Below are 19,734 nucleotides of genomic sequence, written 5' to 3'. Positions count from 1 at the left end.
AGGCTAGATTTGAGAAATGTCACAATTTTGTCCTTAATTAAGGAGGACTAGAGCAAAATGTTTGATTCAAATGCAGGCACTGTTATTGGGTATACAAGAAAAAGAAGTGCCCCTGAAAGAATTTTGGATCTGCAAACAGATAGTATCTACTGTTCCATAAGTATCGAAATATGAGAAACTCCCTCATCATTCCTCAGTTATCTTTGAAGCAAGATTAGATGAGAAAGAGATCTTTCTCGCAAACTTGGCTCTTAGAGTTTATAGCAGAGAGATTCATTCTCCTCATCTGCAATAAAGGTGAGTCTCTGTTTACAAATAACATTATGAACATTTAAAAAAAAAAATGATGAAGAAATCAAAAATATGTCCAACTGATTCATCGATGCTTTTGACAAATGAAAGCAGTGATAGTGTATGAGACAGGCATAATCTTTATTTGAAATATCAACATTATCCGGGATAAAAATAACAAAAAAACTAAATGGATTAGCGCATTGTACAATTATATAATAATTACTGTGGACGGAGGCTGGAAACATTTGGCCAGCTACAAGCTGCATCAAGTGAGTGATTGGGTGACCGTACGCAGTGCCATGCAGAGACGTTGTTAGGTGCCTGTCTTGCCATCCTAAAGATATTGCCCGCCCTTCATCTCTCTCAAGAATTCGAAACCCACAGACACCATCATTCTCTATGGTTGACAAGTGACTCTTAATCTTCAAGAGAAGCTTTGCTTGGCCCACAGACCTTGAACTCAATTTTATTTCTTGGAACCCGAAGCTCTCCATCTTTCCCTTCCATGTATCAACCTCTCAAACTTCAGATGCTTTTCCTTTCCTTCTCCTCTTCAGTCATGGCAATCTTGATCTCTCTACCCAGATGGTTCTTCTCAATTTTTAGCCTCTCAGTGCTCTCAGCAGGAAGGCAGTCATCCAGCGAATCGAACATGGCTGCATAATAATGTAAAGACTCCATAAATCTTGATAAGAAGGTACGTGGTCTTTGGCCACCTTCTTTCTCTACGACGACCACCAGAGATGGATTCAATGAATAGATACCCATCAAAACATCAGATATCTCCGAAGAGCTCCTCAAGTTTTGCAGGTAAAAAACCAAGTTTACGACGAGCGTCGCATTCTTTTCGATCTTAAAATCACTACGTGCTGAACCTCTCAGCAGCCCTTCAAATTTCATTTGCAAGTTATCACAGCCTTTTGTGAAGTTGACGAGCCTCATTTCAGTTTCTCTGAGTTCCTCAACGCTTCTACCGATTCCAGTAATTCTAAGAGAGATCGGCTTGCTCCTTGTGGCTTTATCGGAAAGTGATTGGATTAAAGAAGGCCACTGGAATCCAGACGACACATCGAAATCTATCACATGCAAGCCTCTTCCATTATGCTCCTCCTCCTCCTCGAACGCCTCCATTATCGCTTGGTTGGCGGTGAAGTGAGCAAACTGGTGGAAAGGAGACGCCTTATAGAGTTCGGTGAAGGCCAAGAACTCTTCTTCTGGTGCAGGATGGGCCATGATTGTTTGGTAGAAAGGAGAGCTCTTTGTTAGAAGCCTAGCAGTCAAGCCATCGGCAAAGTAAGCTGCAACCCGTTGGATCGGATCACCATTCGTCGAGACATGCTGGTACAATTCATGCAAGGCGTTGATGGCTGAGATCATGTTGTTTGCGTCAACCGCAGTGGCAGACGCGAGAAGCAAATGAATCAATTGCAGACCTCCTCCATCCTCCAACCCATTCCTCCTGGGATCTAATCTTAACATTCTCTCCCTCCCTTGAAGCAACCCGAAGAACTTTTTATCCAAGACGTCCCGCATCAAGGCACCGCAAGAAATAACATTACTTTCATCTATTCTCTTCCTCTTCTTCGTAGTGCTCGAACACCAAGTGCTACTAATACCCAAGTTTAGACTTAGCATCTCCTCTCCAGTATCTTCTTGCATTCTCTCTCTCTCTCTCTCTGAGTTACAGATGGACATGCAAGAAAGGAGAGAGGGTGCAGGAGTCAGCAATGGGGGGTGAGTAGGGAAGACAAGGGTAGGTGTCAGAATTTAAAGGGAAGCGGAGAGAGAAGCTTCATGAAAAATTCTTTCGTGCCACCAAATGAGAAAGAGAACAATGGAAAAGCGAGAGAGGGATCGAGGACTTGGTTTCGCCTTTTGAATGAACGGCATCTTCTTGCCTCGGTACTATTTATTCTTGGATTTGGATCGACGTTTCTCATGGATTCCAAGGTTAAGACGGTGGGTAGTGTTTTCTTCTCCGTGTTTTGTTCTACCTTTTTTTTTCTTTTTCTGTGGTTAATTTTGCTTGATAATAGTAGTGGGTTTTATTTGTTGGGGATTGAGAGAAGTGGTTGGAATGAGAATGGTTCAAAAGATGCCATGAGGCAGTCGACAAGGAACAAAGAAGGTGGGAAAGGAAGGAGCTGGGAATCATCCGTTGTCTCCACACGACTTGTCGCCTTGTCCTGTTTTCAATCCCTACCGCGTCAACCGATTCTCTTATCTTGTATTATTATAACCTCCTTTTGTTCCAACTTTTTCAACAACCAGATTTTCCTCCCCTCCTCTCGAGAGTTCGTTAGATATGATAGCAGTGGGAGGTTACTGCGGGCAGGCATATTCCGTTGCTTGGACCAAATCCCTGTCCACAAAGGTATCCCTATATATATATATATATAATATATAATATATATATATATATATATATATGCATACATTTTTTTTTTTTTGGTTCAAAATACATGCATACATTTTTGAAACGCAAGTTCAAATCGACACATGCTTTAGTTACATGTTTGGGCAAAAAAGAGTTTGAAACCATGGCTTTGTTTTTTCCTATTAGTCCTGAATCATCAGATGTGGCCCATCATGGAGTCTGGAACTGAGGACTGAGGCTTTGGTTATTACACAAAATTCAATTACCTGAAAGTCTCCCAGAGAAATGCTCTTTCTTTTTCTTTTTTTAATCAAGACTACTGACTTTTCCACCAAAAAAAAAAAAAAAGTCCGCTGACCTAATCAAAACAAAATTCCACTGACATTGGTGCGAAAGAACATTTTCATTACCAAATCTTCCCACATTGTCTAAAATATTCAAGTCCCGGAAGCTTGGAAATTCCAATTCTCATGTTTTTTTTTTCTCCTCCCTTTTGTGGGTGCATACCATTAAGGATTTGGACGGTCAAGTCAGACAATATCAGTAGTACATCTTTTTTGATAAAGATATAAGTTGTGCTTTTTACTTTGAACTTGAGATACACATGTAATGCCTCAACATATATAACCAGAAACAAGGGACAAGACCAGAGCAAAATAGAACTGACAGAGTCCCGCTTTCGTCAGAAAAAAATGAATCCATGAATGCTACCTAGTTAAATCCTGCTTGATGGCAACGCAAACATAGAGAAAAAACACTCTACCTAGGGGCATGATGGTTATTTTTAATAACTTGTTCCATCCCCCACACCCCTCTGGTAGCTGCAAAGCAGAGCTCAACTGGGTGGCCCGTCAACTACTGTGGCATTACCGTTTGATACAATAATCTCAGGATAGAAACTACGGCTCGTAAAAAAAGGCTCCAGGTCATGTAACCCATCATTTAATTCTTATCTATTACTAATAAGCGATATTCACATAGCAGATGATGATCCATGCTTCATGCTAATCGATGAAGGAAAGCAGAGAACCAAAGAGTATATCATCTAGTTGGATCCAACTTGATCTAATAACAAATGTTTTTATAATCAAATGTTTAGTGAGAGGCTTTTCTTCATTGAGATTCTACACCAGTTGAAGGTCTACATCCATCCATGACATGCGTACATCAATTTAAATAACAGAATTTCCAATAGCAGCACCTTCTTCTCCTATACTTCTTTAGTTTACAGCAGAACGAGCCAATTCGTCAAAGAACTTGTTCACCCGTCTATACCACCGAACTCCTCTAATGGCTGGATTAGAAATTTCAGTAAGTTCACACCTTTCTGCTTGGCCAGGAATGGAATGTCCTCTCTGATTTGGCAAGATAATCCTGATTAGTATCTCTTGAAACATGTTCACATATTTTTGCTTGAGGTCACGATTGTTATTGCAGTTCTTTTACACAAGTATAATGCTTCTCTGCTTTTTTACATTATGGCAACAGGACAAGCATGCCGACTTTTCCAGCTCTAAATTGCCCATCCAGAGCCTGCTTAGAATTGCAGTTGAGAACAGGCGTGAGAAAACACCGGCAACAAAAAGCTTCAATTACAAGGCCCTTTTCAACCATCATCGCTTTAAAACAATCGAGTGAATTAACTAAAGGTGCTGGTTGACAATAAAAGGAAAAATTTGAGGGCCTTCCAATTTGCCTGGTGCTAATTTCCATAATTGAAATGATTGTTAGCTGAATCTATCCCCGACCCCACCCCCCATCCCTTCCACACATGCGCGCACATGCGCACATCAAACAGAATGAGAAAAGGAAAAGCGGGGGTGGGAGGCAATAATGCTGCCTGATATAAAGTTAATTTACATTGGGAAGTCAGAGTGCTTGAGGAACAGATAAGCCAGAGTAACAAATTTACTGTTGTTATCAACCACCTTCACCCTTTCTCTATACCCGAAAGATTACTGGTGATTTTTCAGTTGGTCCTCCCGTCCCTCCCCATGGAAGACAAAATATTTCCTCATCAAGAGGCTTCAGAATATGACCATACCTCAATGTAGAGATTGTTGAGCTTTATCTTCCTCTAGCAACAAATGGACAATAGATTTCACCACTCCATTGTTGACAAAGGTAGCCCTCTGAAATAAGGGTAAGCAAAAGGAAATTAAACCATATCATATTTTTAAGTCCAGAATGCATCATGAGAATAATGACAACTGCCTATACTGCAAATACCATGATTATCATGATATATCAAACCAAGCAGCCTGACAGACATTACACTTGACTTGCAAAAAATTATGCTTAAGTTCATAACTAATGTTGCTCTTGCTTCACAAACTATAACCATAATCACATCCAAATATTTTTCCATAAAACAAATATTAGATGTGTGTCATTAAGAAATGCAAAAGACAGATTGCGTTGAAGTATTTGATATTAACATGAGAAGTTGGATGATTTGGCTTACCATTTCAATATCTATGAAGACAGGTGGCATAACAACCGAACCAACCTAAAGCACAAGCCTCCGACAAGGGTGCTTAAACAGGAAGTCTAATCACAAGTAACATATAACTATATAAGACAAACTTCCCATAGAAGTCATGGAGTAAAGAATGGAACTTGATGATGGATTTTACAGATCATAAGAAACAAAGAATGCATTACCAGAAGGAAATTAAGCTTGGAGAAAGAGGGAACTTTTAAGTATGTGTGAGAGAGTGCAAATATTCTAAGTTATGAGTGAGCTTTTAGCCGCAGTTACCAACAACCTTGTCCATTTATCAAAGGCATATTTTCCTTATGCTATTTGCAGATAGTGAAGGGGCTGATAAGGTTAGTCATAGCAGGGCGAAATGCAAAATTCGAAATGTTTAATGAACCTACTCGCTTTAGGCTTGTACAGTACAACATATGCATTGCTTTTATGCTATCTATACACATTCCTTTAATGTTCATGAATAAATAGAAGGTTGTTTAAGGAATACATGCAGATTACGTGTGCAGCCTTTCCATGGAGTTCTTTGTATAAGACATGAGTTCTTTGTAATTGTCTCTGTTTGTCTGAACAAGCATTCACACTGCCACTTGCACATCAATTGTATGGTGTTAGAGAACATGTCACAATTACCCAGGGCTTATTTATGTTTGTACTTGTCTCTTTTTGTCTCTGTTTGCAACTGTATGTTTGTAATTGCTTGCATTCTAGACCAATTGTGAGATACAACCACACATCATTGATTTCCACAACTGGGATTAATTATAATATGCCACTTCCTGCACTCAAACTTTATTACCCACTTTGGGAGCCCGTCAAAATCTAATGATTCATTATTGACAAATTATAGGAGCGTTCACATTATCAAATGAGATGGTACCAATCCAAAGCAGCATTAAAGCAGATTAAAGCAGCGTACCTATCCACAGATTAAAGCAGATTAAACATTAGGGCTACCTATCCACAGATTTTCATTAGCAAAGCTGCCTATCCACAGTCAGATTTAAGCAGATTTTCTTTCAATTAGCAAATAGATTCTGCTAGTACAACTCATTAGGGGCTACCTAATGAGTTGACTGTCAGATTAAAGCAGATTGAACATTAGGGGCTACCTATCCACAGACCTTCATCAGCAAAGCAGCCTACCTGCAGTCAGATTTAACCAGATTTTCTTTCAATTAGCATATAGATTCTGCTGGTACAACTCAATTTACTCATGCAGACTACCAGAAGAACTGATACTTTTTTAGTTCATGTTCTACTCCCCCTTAAATTCTCATTTTAAGTTAATCCTGGTTCGAGAAAGTAACAATTATTTAATCAGGTTCATCTTTGATTCAGACAAGCTTGAAGTCCGGGCTTACTATTTATGCTTTGATCAAAACAAAAATTAAGTAGCACTTCTTTTTTTTTTTTTTATAATGAAGATCTCCATTATTTTCTGTTCCTTTATGGAGCTTTTCAGCTCAGTGTCACTTCAGATGCTAGATCCATTTTGGCTAACCCCTGTTTGTTCATATCTCTTAAAGCATGTGCTCATCTATATGAGCCTTTATTAAATTAGTTTCTGCTTTTTTTCTCATTTTTCTTCTATCAATGCACCAAGTGTTGCGTACCATCTTCTTTTTGGGTTTTCAATTCTTTCTCATCAATGGATGTTATTTTTAATTTTGTGAAATCGTCAGTTACAAGACCTGTTTTAAGACCTAGAGTTTGAGCTTGGAAGGCAAGTCCCTAGAGCTTTAGAGGTTGATCATGAAATTCTTTAATTTCTTTCCTCCCCATATTTGTTAAGATTCTAGGACTTCTATGAATCAAATGTCAAGTTTAACAGTGAATATGCATATGTGCTAATGTTGGGACTTAACCAACTAGGCATTCACTTTGGATGAACCCTCCAACATGGCCTCAAAACATAATTTTCGCAGCAGTTTGATTGAGTGAATTTAGTCGAACACTGTTAATATTAAACATGCCAAATGTTCTAGATAAAGTTTATATCCAATAAACAGAAACCAACCATAGAAACAACAGAATTAGTAAGGAAAGTATAGGTCCAAAGGGAAACCATTCAATACTCAGATTTTAAAAGGAAAAAAAAAAAACTTGCACTTGCAGTATTCCTAATTTTGAAGAGAAAAAATCTAAAAGAAGTGAGACTCAATAGATTTAAATGTGAAACAAGGATACAGACATTTGATCAGCAAATACATGAAGTCATGAACTGTATAAATGTCATATCAATACATCAATTTCAACCAGGTAGAAGCTCTACCAGTTGGATGCAAAGATACTGAAAAAAAAAAAAAAAAAAGACTAAGATTCTCCAGCTAACTGTAATGTTCAAGTTCTAGATACAAGATTCACTACTTCCATAAATAATAAATACTGCCACTTCTATCTGAAGCATTAAAGAATGCCACAAGATCAATAGTGAGACCAGATTTTGCAAGAGTCAAAAAAAAAACCCAATAAAGAAAATTGCCATTGGCAACAGAGTTTACAACATCGGTTTCAGTACCCATACCAGTTACCCAACAGGTACAGTGTCAGCACAGTCCAGTTCTCGTAGGACACTCAATACAAGGGATGTATCATGCATCCGTTCCCTACCACTATGAGTCAGTACCCAAGTATGGACTGGTACAGTCCAGTACTGCAAACCATGTTTGGCAGGATCCTTTATTATTTTGACAAGACTATTTCCAATCACATGAAATTTACAAAGAGAAAAGAGGCCACATACCTCTGGCTTGCTGATAAGTTCCTTTAGAACATCATGGAGTGTCACGCAGAGTTCCTTAAAACGAACAGCAATCTGTGCCAGGGCAGTAAGTTTTGACCAGCCGTCTATAATGACCAGTCCTGTCTGCAATAGAAATTCAAACCGGTCATGGCTAGGCCAAAATCAACAGATTAGCAGTCCCAAGAAACAGATCTCGATTAAAGACGGGAACTTTTCCAAAGATGTTTTTGCCTTTAAGTTGAACAAATCTTCTTACCAAGTCAATATACCAACCAAAATTTCCACAAATTAAAAAAAAAAAAAAGAAACCAAGACCCATATAAATGCTTTTAAAACTTTTAGAATGATATTCCAGCAAGCATGTGTACTGAATTTGGATGACATTATAAATATAAACTAGATACATTGAGTATAAACTGCATTTAGTTAATCTTTGCATATAGAAAGAACTTAACAATGCGCACAAGGCAGTCCATCAATGTAGCTGCATCAAGTTTGACTCCTTGTAGAAAGGCAGCTTGCTGCTTGCTGGATATTTGACTAGATGATCATACTAAGATCGTGACAACACCTAAGCATGGAAGTCAAACGACCAAGATGGCCTGAATTTGGCCAAGATGAAATCTTAGGCCCCAGCTTGGGTTGGCCAAAGCAACCTAGGTTTCTTATGCACAAGACTGGTCCAATATGTAAACCAAGGATCGCTAACTTGGAACCAGACCCCATCCTGGCTGGCCAGTAGTACGAGTCAGTATAACCTCGTACCGGACCATACTAGGCCCGAACCGACATAGAAATGAGGGATGAACCAAGAAGGAAAAGAAAGAGAAAGAGGGGAGGGAGAGAGAGAAAGGGAGGGAAGGAAAGGAAGGCCGGCAGAGACATCGACAGTGGCCACTAGAGACCACAGAGACCGCTGGAGGGCTGCCAAGGCCTTGCGGGCTCCGCGAGAGAAAATGCGAGAAGAGAGAGAGGGGAAGGGAGAGAATAGAAGGAAGCGGAAGCGGAGGGGAGATCGCCGAAGGGCCGTCGGTGGCCACCGTGGCCGTCGGACAGCCCAACATAGCCCCACGGCCGTCGAGGGTTTAAAACAAGGTTTGCCCCTATTTCATCATGTTTTTTAAAAAAACACCACACCTAATGAATCTAGCAATAGGTTTGCCCCTGTTTCGAATCCGCAGCAACCGCGGAGCAATTTTAGGTCGTCCAACGGCTACGACGACCACTCGGCAGTTCTCCAGTGGCCTCCCCACTGTCTCCCGCTCCCTCCTCTTCTCTCCCTTCCCCCTCTCTCTTCTCGCATCTCATGGAGGATTGGAAGCCCCAGAGGCCTCGGCAACCCTCCAATGGCCTCTGCAGGGTCATCGTTGGTCTTTCCCTTCCCTCCTCTCTCTCTCTCTTCCTCTCTTTCCTTCTCTCTCGCTCCGTCTTTGCCAGCATTCCAAGTCAACATCCGAACCACACCGGTTAGCTGCCAGTATGGTTCAGCATACCCCAAACCATCCGATTCCGGACGGTTCGGTGAACCCTATTGTAAACTTTAAAATGTAGCCCAATTTTGACATGATATGGTTTGGGGCGGTTCGGCGAATCCTATTGTAAACTTTAAAATGTAGCCCAATTTTGACCTATATTAGATAGTTGGACCTAACCTTGACCTATAAACTACAATTCCATATTAAGACTTTTCCTAGCCCACAAAATTTAGCATTAACCATAAAATAGTAACATTATTTACTTAACCGGAAAAAAGAAAAAAAACAAAAACAGACATGCAAATGATTAATGTGTCTACAAGTGTTCTCAAAATGTTGATGCTTCATTGTCTGTTAGTCTGTAAATAACCATGTAGATAATTTGCACATAGGAACCAAACTAAGCAACAACAAGAATGTAAGTATTCTACAAGGGAAATTAAAGAAAATATAAACATAGTAGTTTGCTGAGGATCCATTATCTAACCACCAGTCCATTCCTGAAAGCAATTACAAGCGTGCTAACAACAATAGTTGCGAGTTCGGTTCTCCAGTACAATTTGACTAGAGGTAAAGATGTAGAGTTTGAAAAAATAGGAAGAATCCACTAGAAGTTCGCAAGAATTTTGACTGCTAAAACATAGAGACATTAACAAAAATAAAGTAAGATACTTGCTGTATTTGTAAGATATTCAACATATTTATATTTTGTTCATGTAAAAATGAGCATGTAGGACAAGAACAACAGACAGCAAAAAAAAACAGCATCACCAGCAACTTATAATGCTGCTAATCTGTAATTTACTAATGTTTCCTACACCAGTCATCAATAGTTTAGTGAATTGTTAAACTTGTGAATAACTGCATGATACCCCAGAATGATTCAGAGATTCATTCAGCCAAAGCAAGGAAATGGGGAATAAATTTAAGAATTTTCAGATAATTGGGACAATATTGTCACTACACCAATAGATACGAGGTAGGATACCATGTGGAAATGTATCTCAGTATTGGCAAATCGTAATTGCCAGGAGAAGCAGGTGGCTGGCTTTGCTTATAACACAGAAAATAAATGAAATAAGAATCAACATGTCGATCCTGTCTAAGCACATGGTATCATTCTATGTGTAGATATCAAGACTAACATCTCCAAGAGTAAATCATTTTAAGGCAATAAATCAAAGTTCATTTCAACCATACTGCATGATAAGGAAAAACCACACCAAAGCATATCAACCAATACCTAACACATACATGTTATAAATACATTTGAGTCAGACAAGAAATGTAATGGGGATTAACCATACTGCTAACCTCCTGGGTTGTGTGCACACTATGTTACAGCATCCACCTAGCCCCGAGTTCATCATGTCATCCAAAAGAAATTGCGGAACCTGCAAGTGTTAAGTAGTTAGAAAACGATCACTATTGTCTTCTGCAAAAGAAGTAAAAACAAAACAAAACAAAACAAAATATACTGATAAATGAAAAGACCAAGCACAACAGGCAGAAGGCTTTAATTCTAGTGGGCAGTGGGTAACATAATCTTTATAATGTTACTTTTAAAGTTGTGATAGTGATATTAATCATGGTACAAATCCTTGAGTGGGAGAATTTTTTTTCCCTAGAGAGGCATCACAAAGCAAAGAAACTATAATTATTTTATAGTTGTGGAGAGGCATATCTTATTCGAAAAAAGCCACATAACACTGCTTTAGTACTAAAAATTTAGTAGACTGGCAGGTATGCCATTTAACTGGAGGAGGGACTCCTGGAACATGATTAGATATTATAGGCCAAACAATTCCAAGAATTTCTCTGAACAATACAATTACAACATTGTCACTTCACCTGGTAGGGTTAAAACAATGTTCGCAATACCAGTTTTGATACTCATACAGGTACCATGTTGGTATAATGACAGCATTAGTTCGGCATATTGACATTCTATACAACCCCGTACAGAATATCAGTTCAGTACCAATATGGCACAATATGCACTGTACATGGCAGTACGATGGCAGAGCGAACCTTGGGTTAAATATTGGCTCTTCTTTGTTACTTGATCAATATTTGGCATGGTGGTATTACACAAGCATCCTTTTCCAAGCTACCGAATGGAGACCAACAATAGGTATAGAATAGTAGTTGAAACAATGAAGAGAAATACCCAAGCAACACAGAAATCTTGCAAATTTTTTTATTGTTCTTCTGCCTGGCAGCATTGATGGTGCTAGTTGCGAAAGGAGATAATACATTAGCTGTGTGATTTCCATGTGAGACAAGGATTCTTGACAATAAATTGTCAATTAGACCCATACTAAACTTCTGACAAAGGTTTCATGTGTCATCTATTTTGCTCTTAGGAATCAATAGTCTGCACTTCTACCATGAACACACTCAGCATCCATCAGCATAATATACATGCCCAAACTTGTTGGCGGATACCATGAAGGAATGTTACCAAGACCCATATCTTTCTGATAAACCTCTGTATATAGTTCTTTTAAAATTGAAAAAACTATGTTCCTAACATTTAAACCACATGATGCATTCCAACATCATACCTTATGAAATCTCTTAAATGTGTTTTCATATCAATGAAACAGCATCAAAGATACATACAGTACACAAAGGGGAACAACTATAGGTATCCCTTTCAGCACTACCATTTACTTTGATTATGTTGACAACATTCCAATAACATTACATTGACATTGAGATGGAAGGATAAAAGTTGCTCAGCTGAAAAAAAACAAAGATATCATTTTTACAAACTGTACAATCCAGATATCACCACATGAAACAAGCAGTTGAAGTGTTGTTCCCTTCCAAATGCAATCTGTCATTCAAGCAGGTAGTGGTTCCTCCAAAACTGCAAATGCAATAATATAAGTAATCAAAACGTATGTGTGTGTGTGTGTGTGAGAGAGAGAGAGAGAGAGACCTTTTGTCCTTGTTGCTTTAGTTGAGATGCCATCCGATGCCACTGGGACTGGGGTTGTGGTAGGTACATCAGGAAGCTCAAGAACCTCATCTTCTTTGCCTTCAACTTGGAGTCCCGCTTCTGGCTGCAGTTTAGGTGTCTTTCCAGCTACTTCTGTGGATGGTACTGATGAAACAGGAACTGCTGGCAAAGACTGCAGGGTGATCTGCCAAGTTAAAAAAGGCAAATTTTGTATTAGATAAGAAATAGTTTACTGAAATGTTGACATAGGGATAAATGAACTTTATCTGACTGTGGCAAGAAGAACATTTTTTAGTAGTATAAATTCAGTTGTATGGGAGAATATGATTAAACTCAATGATGTTGACTTGATCAATCAGAGATTAAGATTCGGTTTGATGCTCCTGTTACCATAGACTCAAAAAGCTGCCTATTGATTTCTAATATTTAACACACACAATCAGTATGGCCCTTTATGTGAAGGCATAAAAGGTTCTTATACCCTTGAACTTGTCACTACTGATACTGGGATATGTATTAACCACTGAAGCAGATTCTATCGGAAATAAAATGATAATATAATAAACCTTAAGGGACTTGATTCCATAAAGAAATTAACAAACATACCTCATTTTCCAAGTTCTCGAATTCTGCTAAAACATCTTCCTCATCCTCAGCAGATAACTGCTCGCCTAGGATTGCATTTATTTCCTTTGGTAACAAAAGAAAATGTAAGTCATGAACTTCATAACAGTGAACAGGTTAGCTAAGAAAGTATTCTTCAGACATTAACTTAGTCAATAACTTGCTATAGAAAATAATTATAAGGATCAGGGTTTGCCCCAATATTTGAGATTTCATGCTTGGAGGATGCATTTGTTTTTATTTTTTTTTTTCTAAAAAAAGAGCCAGGAAAGACAATTGAAAGAAAGCACCATTTATTCTAAGAAATAAAGTGCATTGACAAGATGAGTTTGTATATCAAACAACAATGTCATAATATAGTAACCATCGTAGAAACCAACATATGCCTTCAGCAAGAGATCAGGGCATGATTTAGAAAACCATAATCATGGTCTGTGTCTCTGAAAACCAAACCTATCCATTAAATCTTCTACCAAATCTGAGAGTCTGCAGCAACTAGCCTCTACATTTTCATAAGTAAAAAAAAAAAAAAAAAAGATTTTCATTTTTGGACTATTTTTTATTTCTTTAGCTGGTAATAAGTTGGATCAGCTGGCATGAAATTAGGCATTACTTAATTTCTCATGGTGTCCATTTGGCTGCTAATCATAGTTGCAATACAAAATCCATGATTATGCCATTGCGTATCGGCAACATTCTCAGTCCGCATTGGAAGCCCATATGATCTGAATCACAATCTTGTGTGCTAATCAAACCAGAACACACACTCAAAACATGAAAAGGAAAGAAAATAAAGGAAGAAAGAAAGAAGACACAGAGAGCACGAAAAAAAGTTGAAGATAGAGGGGACAACCGGAAGAGGGTCCCATCCACATGCAACAGGGGACAAATACAGGAGAAAACAATAAGATATAAAACTAAAGGAGAGGAGGTTAAAGGACTGTTGTCTTCGGCTTTTCGTCACCAAATGATTACCGGAGGGAAGATTTGATTATCTGTGGGGAAGTGACAAATCAGATATAATCGTGCCATGAGCGTTAGAAGCCAGATTAGGCATTACAAGAGGCAGAAATTGTCGGTTCCATTGCTACCATGGATTTATGGAAGGTGTGAGGAGAAGGATATGTTTAAGGTTTCTCAGAAGAGAGACATCATGGGTTCCATCACCACGGTGCTGAATGCTTCAGGGTGGGAGAAAATCTCAGAATTTGTTTCTGTATTGGTATAGGGAACAGGAGCTTAATTAGCTTTTGGTGAAGGAAAGAGTTGAAATCAGGGCATTATATGAACTAAGCATCATGAATCTTAGATACCTGAAGCAGAAGCAGGTGTAGCCATGTAGGATCAAATTTAGGTGTGAGAAAGCTAACCTCTCAAAAATTTAGAACAAGTAATGTCTTGACAGTGAGTGTGGAAGTAAGTTTCTAAAGAGATTCCAGAGTAGGTGCGATTTCCTAAATATGATTTCCCTCCTAACAAGTTGTAAATTATAAGAGAGCTGGTAACAGGCATCGGAGGGCACTGAAAGCACAAAAAGGTATTGTAAGAGCAGTACAAGCATAAAAATGGGACAGATTCTTGGTAGATAAGTTACTGCTAAATCCATGCATGCATGCGTTGCACACCCAGCACCCACACAACTGTGCATGTGCATGCACACACACCACATCATGTTTTGCTGATCTCTTCTCTTCATTCTCATTCACAATCCAGGTTGCACAATAAAATAATTTCACTACTGCAGATAATGGTAAAGCAATTCCTTGCTACAAGAAGAATTACCTCTATCACATCTCACATAGCCATTTTCAGTTAGACAAATTGGGCGCTACATGATTTACCTTGAACCTAATCTCTTTGTTCAATAGCCATAGACTGTAACACATTATTTCAATATACCATGACATGAGTAAACGATGATGTAAATATTTTACAATGTCCACAAATATGGTATCTGTCAAAATCTTAAGACCCCTTTGGATGCCAACTGGCAGATCCCAGGATAATCCCCACATTTTAAGGGGTTACCATAGGAAGAGGAATGGAAGATAAGTAGTACAATTCATGAGTCCTACAACCTGCAATCCAAAAGCTTTTGGATCACAAAACCCGTCTAAGAAAGGTGACCATCAAAATTCGAAAGAATTTTAGATTGTGCAAGCAACTGGCCTCAACAATTCCCCTTCCATCATCTCCTCTTCACAGCTGATTCCCATCTCACAGGAGATATGCTGCAGATACAACAACCTACAGAGAATCTGGAGCTGTAACATACAGCTGACAGGCTGATTTCTGTCATGCCACATCATTCCAAAAGCATATTCAAGCCAGATTCATGTAGCCAACTACAGGTGACTGGGCTAAGAATTGCTTTTCATAATTCATGAGATAAATATTGAATACTTTGTGTTTATAGAGAGATATCTGTATCTAGTTAGTTGCATGCTTGTCCATGCATTGATTTCTACTTGCTATCTAATGTGAAACTCCAAATGGTTCAACTAAAAGCAACATTAATGCAAAAATAAAAAAAAAGAAAAAAAGATTACTAGGACTCACATCTTGATAAGCCTTTGCCTCTTCTGTATCATCCATCAACTTGTGAACATCTTCCAGATTGATCTCACTTTGTATAGCTTTAATGGCATTATTGCCTGCCTTCAAGCTTTCAAATACAGCTTTCTGTTTACTTGCCAGTTCAATATCTGCCAACTGAAGCAAGCCAAAAAATGCAAACAGAGATTACTATATTATTTGAGAAAGAGGACGGGTACAATTAGGTCATTTTTATGTAGTTCAACCAAAAAATATCCACCATACAAAATCTTGCACTGCTACAACACATGCATTCCTTCACATGTAACTACATACTTGTTGCTCAACATTAATTAACCAAGCATCAACTTGCTTCAATAATTCTTCCTGAGCTTTCTTCTTCTTTAGTGCAAGGAGGGCCCTGTCTTTCCTCCTCTCTCGAATCAGGTCCCTTGCAGCTTGCTTCTCAGCTTCAATAACAGCATCAAGCTGGAGGGAGAAAACAGAGAACAAGAGCACAAAAATGAAGTTAGCAGTGTAAAAAATGCCTTAAATGTTCATAAAGCGCATTTCCTATAAGTTCATCAAACAAATATTCAGTGCATAAAGCTTTGGAGCTTATGCAGATAGTCTAAGATACAGTACCACTATATCCACTGACCTTCACATACAAAACCAAAAGAGCATATCCTTTCCAAATTTGCTGAAGCAAAACAAGCATTGCAGAAAAACAAAAGCAACCTTCATGATTTAATAAATAAATATAAAAAGCTTAACTTTACCAGCATGGAGGACCTTGAGCACTCCTATCATAAAATTAGATATTGGTCTCTTAAATTATCTGAAAAAGCATAATTTTGGTGCTAAAACAGATGATGGAGGCTTTGTATTTGTGACTTAGGATATGCATTACCTACTAAACAAGCTACAAAGATATAACTTTGACCAGAGTTACTTTGATCCCTAACCATGACAACCAAATGATTGGTGTCACAAAACTAATGGGAAGAAAACAGACACCAGTTCCCCATCCGATGTACAGAGTTAGGCAAAGGAGTGCATCTCATTGCTTAGAAAAGGATTAAAATGGGTTAGAAAAAGTGGATTTTCTTTTCCGGGCCAAGAAGGCTAAAGCCTATGGAGTTGTATGCGGTGTAAAGCTCCCCGGGCAAATCAGAAGCCCAACGCATGCTGGTCCATTCCCGGGTGCCCAACTTGGAAAGCCAGTCAGTAGGTTGATTGGTTTCTGGATAGACATGAGTGATATTTACCATGGAAATGGATTTCAGAAGAAGTAAAATATCATGCAACAAGGGGCTGGAGGGCTAGAATGATGAATCCAAGAAGTGGATGGTCAGTTGAACTGGAAACCACAAAGACCTCATGGATAAGTTATGTCCACTGAACAAATGATCTTGTAACATACTTGTGTATGGACATCAGAATTTATAGGGAACACAGTTTGCCAAAAAAACAGAATCCATGGGATACAACAGTGCTCAAAAAGGCATTCCCACAAACTAGGTGGATGAGCAATTGGGATTAAGTAAATAATCATACCAGTATACCAAGAACCTGATAGGCAACCAGACAAGGATTCAAATGGGAAAGTCAATATTATACTACTTACAAGCTCACAAGGGAAATAAACTGATCTGAAGTTGCATCCTCCAAGACTTTGACCCTGATATGTCGAGGGTTGTCATCAGGTTGAGAGCTGACCAACCATAATACATCATACAGTTATATGGATCATGCCTTGATCCTTGAAGCCTCTCATTGGTTAAGGCAATATGGAAAGAGAAGAAAATTAACAACACTCAGACGGAACATAACTAATTAAAATGAATATTTGGAGGATTTTAGCTTTTATTCGTGACTGTAACAAAAGAGAAGGATACATATATTCTGAGATTGGTGTATAATAAGTACTCTCCCCTTGTGGCCAATAAGAAGAAACGAATGCAGAGAAAGGAACCGGTATATTCTTTAAGTGCTAATGAATATTGTTCATGAGTGCTTTGCTTTGGCATGAAATATGATAACATTTAAAGATATCAAATGACAAACTTTTTTTTTTTGTTTTCTGTTTTTTTGCATTTTTGTGGGTTGCGGGGCAGCATCTCGCCCATAAAAGAGAAAAAGAAAGACGAAAGTGGTAGCTCTGATTGGTTAATTATTGGTGACGCTTAGTCAGAATAGCGTCCAAAATGAACTCCCTGGATCGACCAGATGCATTTCACTGCTAATCAATTGTCTCAGTATTATATAAGAATACTTCATGGAACATATCCAGAGAAGAACAGGAGTTGTAACTCACCACCAGCATCTCATTCTACTGGGAAAGGTCAAGGAAAACATGGGGGCTGGGGAGAATTAGCAATCTCTGATGGCATGGAGACAGAGAAAAAGATGTGATTTATAAAAACGAGATCGTGGCTCCATTTAGCAGAGAATACGTTCTAGGAGACACAATGATTGAGAAAATCGAGATATATTAAAAGCCCTCTCCTCTTCTAGCAGCCATTATTGGATCATGGACGAACAAATACGAAATCAAGAATTCAGGGGAAAAGATATCTTATTGTTTTTGGATCATGCAGAAACATGCGAACATATATAGATAGATTGAAGGAAAGCAGGAGGAAGAAAGGCGCGAGGGGACCTGCTGCTGGTATTGAGCGAGCTTGCGGCGTTGGGTCTTGAGGGAGAGGATGGCACGATCCACGTCCGTGATCTTGGGTTTCTTCACGAAAATATTCCCCATATCCGCAGCTCTCCAAAATAATCCCCAAACCCTAATCCTTGCTCTCCTGATAAAAGAGAGAGAGGGGTATGGGAAATCCAAGGAAGGAAGGGGAAATCGGTGCGCCCTTCCCCCTATCTCTCTCCCGCACCCGCTTGGAGTTGAGGAAGGAAGGAGAGAAACACGAGCAACCTTTTTCGGCTCCTCTCTCTCTCCCTCGTCTTTTCCTTTTCTTTTCGTTTTGCTGCCCGCCCCTGCACTAACACATCAGAAGCTCAAATATAACAAGTGTTCGTCCCAAGCGCATTGTCTGAATTGTGACATTCAAAAACACATCCTATATTTGTGAAGAAAGAAAGAACATAAATAAAAAAAGTTTTGAACATATTACTACCGGTAAGTAACCCGCGCTGCATAGCGCGGGCGGTACTCAAATGGCGATAAAAATTAATTAATAAAATATAATAATAATAAAAATTAATATTTTTATTTCAAATATTTTTTTTCCTTCTAAAATATTATAAGGAGATCAGAATGGAGGGCCGACGCCGATGACGATGGAGAGCAAGGTAATGATGGAGATCGATGGGAGGCGATATCGAGGAGAGTGGGGTGAAGAGTCCAGAGCCTCCCATCCGATTGAAATCTTTGAAAATAAAAAAAAAAATAAAAAAAAATCAACATAAATTAAAAAAAACTTTTTCGTATAGATTGTTCAATTTTTTTCTTTTAATTTTTTTTTTACTTATCATTTCTTTCTCTTTTTCAGAGATCCATGGGAACAAAAGTACTTGAAGGAGATCGAAAGGGAGGGCCGATGTTGGTCTTGATGGGGAAGAAGGCAACAACGGAGATCGGCGGGAGGTGGCATCGAGAAGAGGAGGTGAAGAGTCTAGAACCTCCTACCCAATTGAGACTCTTGAGAATGAAAAAATAAATAAAAAAAATCAGATAAAAATATAAAAAAAATCAACGGAAACAAAGAAAAAATAGAAAAAAATTTTCGTATAGATTGTTCAATTTTTTTTTTCTATCCATATAGATTTGTCCAATTCTTTTTTTCTTTTCTCTTCTTTTTCTTTTCATTTCTTCATCTTTTCAAAAATCTGCGGGAAGGAAAGCACCTGAGCGAGATCGAAAGGGAGAAGAATCAAAGAATTTACATGTATACTCTTCCAAATATTCAAATTTATATAAATATTTTTTAAAAATGATATCTACATATATATCCTCATAATTTTTTTTTTATATATGTGCCCATATCATCTAATACTGTTAAAAATTAACGATTTAAAATTAAAATGATTAAAATTCTTATGAATAGATATATAAAAAAAAAAAATAAATATATATATATATATTATATATATATATATATATATATATATATATATATATATATATATATATATAATTTTATGAGGGTATTCACTCAAATTTAAATATTTGAAAGGGTATACCATAAAAAATCTTTA

General features: G+C 38.2%; 2 protein-coding genes across 5 annotated transcripts; both read right to left on the bottom strand.

Annotated features, from left to right (window-relative positions):
- Positions 1-372: 372 nt before the first annotated feature.
- LOC105051876 (scarecrow-like protein 21) lies at positions 373-2,486 on the bottom strand. The gene is given in 4 exon segments (XM_010932523.4): positions 373-602; positions 605-808; positions 811-834; positions 837-2,486. Coding segments are annotated over 4 exon segments (1,470 nt in total). The 5' UTR covers positions 1,990-2,486; the 3' UTR covers positions 373-513.
- Positions 2,487-3,678: 1,192 nt separating this feature from the next.
- Positions 3,679-18,580, bottom strand: LOC105051878 (vacuolar protein sorting-associated protein 20 homolog 1). Of its 4 annotated transcripts, none has more exons than XR_003801813.2 (10): positions 18,179-18,579; positions 15,850-16,002; positions 15,538-15,690; positions 12,961-13,044; positions 12,334-12,538; positions 12,184-12,261; positions 10,701-10,780; positions 7,912-8,034; positions 4,716-4,803; positions 3,679-4,204 (listed from the first exon to the last, which is right to left on the bottom strand). XR_003801813.2 is itself a non-coding variant. In XM_029266625.2 (6 exons), the coding sequence occupies exons 1-6, from the start codon at positions 18,278-18,280 to the stop codon at positions 12,236-12,238; spliced, it is 723 nt and encodes a 240-aa protein (XP_029122458.1). In that variant the 5' UTR covers positions 18,281-18,579; the 3' UTR covers positions 11,963-12,235. The 4 variants fall into 4 exon arrangements, 1 of the variants encoding a protein (XP_029122458.1); XR_012134322.1 differs by having other exon boundaries at positions 12,187-12,261; XR_012134323.1 differs by lacking the exon at positions 12,184-12,261 and having other exon boundaries at positions 3,681-4,204; positions 18,179-18,580.
- Between the last annotated feature and the right edge of the window lie 1,154 nt (positions 18,581-19,734).

This window comes from Elaeis guineensis, chromosome 9, assembly GCF_000442705.2.
Source record: "Elaeis guineensis isolate ETL-2024a chromosome 9, EG11, whole genome shotgun sequence".
Classification (NCBI taxonomy): domain Eukaryota; kingdom Viridiplantae; phylum Streptophyta; class Magnoliopsida; order Arecales; family Arecaceae; genus Elaeis; species Elaeis guineensis.
The sequence above is the reverse complement of the archived record's forward strand: the minus strand, read 5'-3'. Positions and strand labels throughout refer to the sequence as shown.

Excerpts from the sequence above, each read along its gene's own strand:
- LOC105051878 (XM_029266625.2), bottom strand. The coding sequence starts at position 18,280 with ATGGGGAATATTTTCGTGAAGAAACCCAAGATCACGGACGTGGATCGT. Across the intron at positions 13,045-15,537 it reads AGGCAAAGGCTTATCAAGAT|GAAATAAATGCAATCCTAGG; the intron begins GTGAGTCCTAGT and ends TTGTTACCAAAG. Across the intron at positions 12,539-12,960 it reads TCGAGAACTTGGAAAATGAG|ATCACCCTGCAGTCTTTGCC; the intron begins GTATGTTTGTTA and ends TTAACTTGGCAG.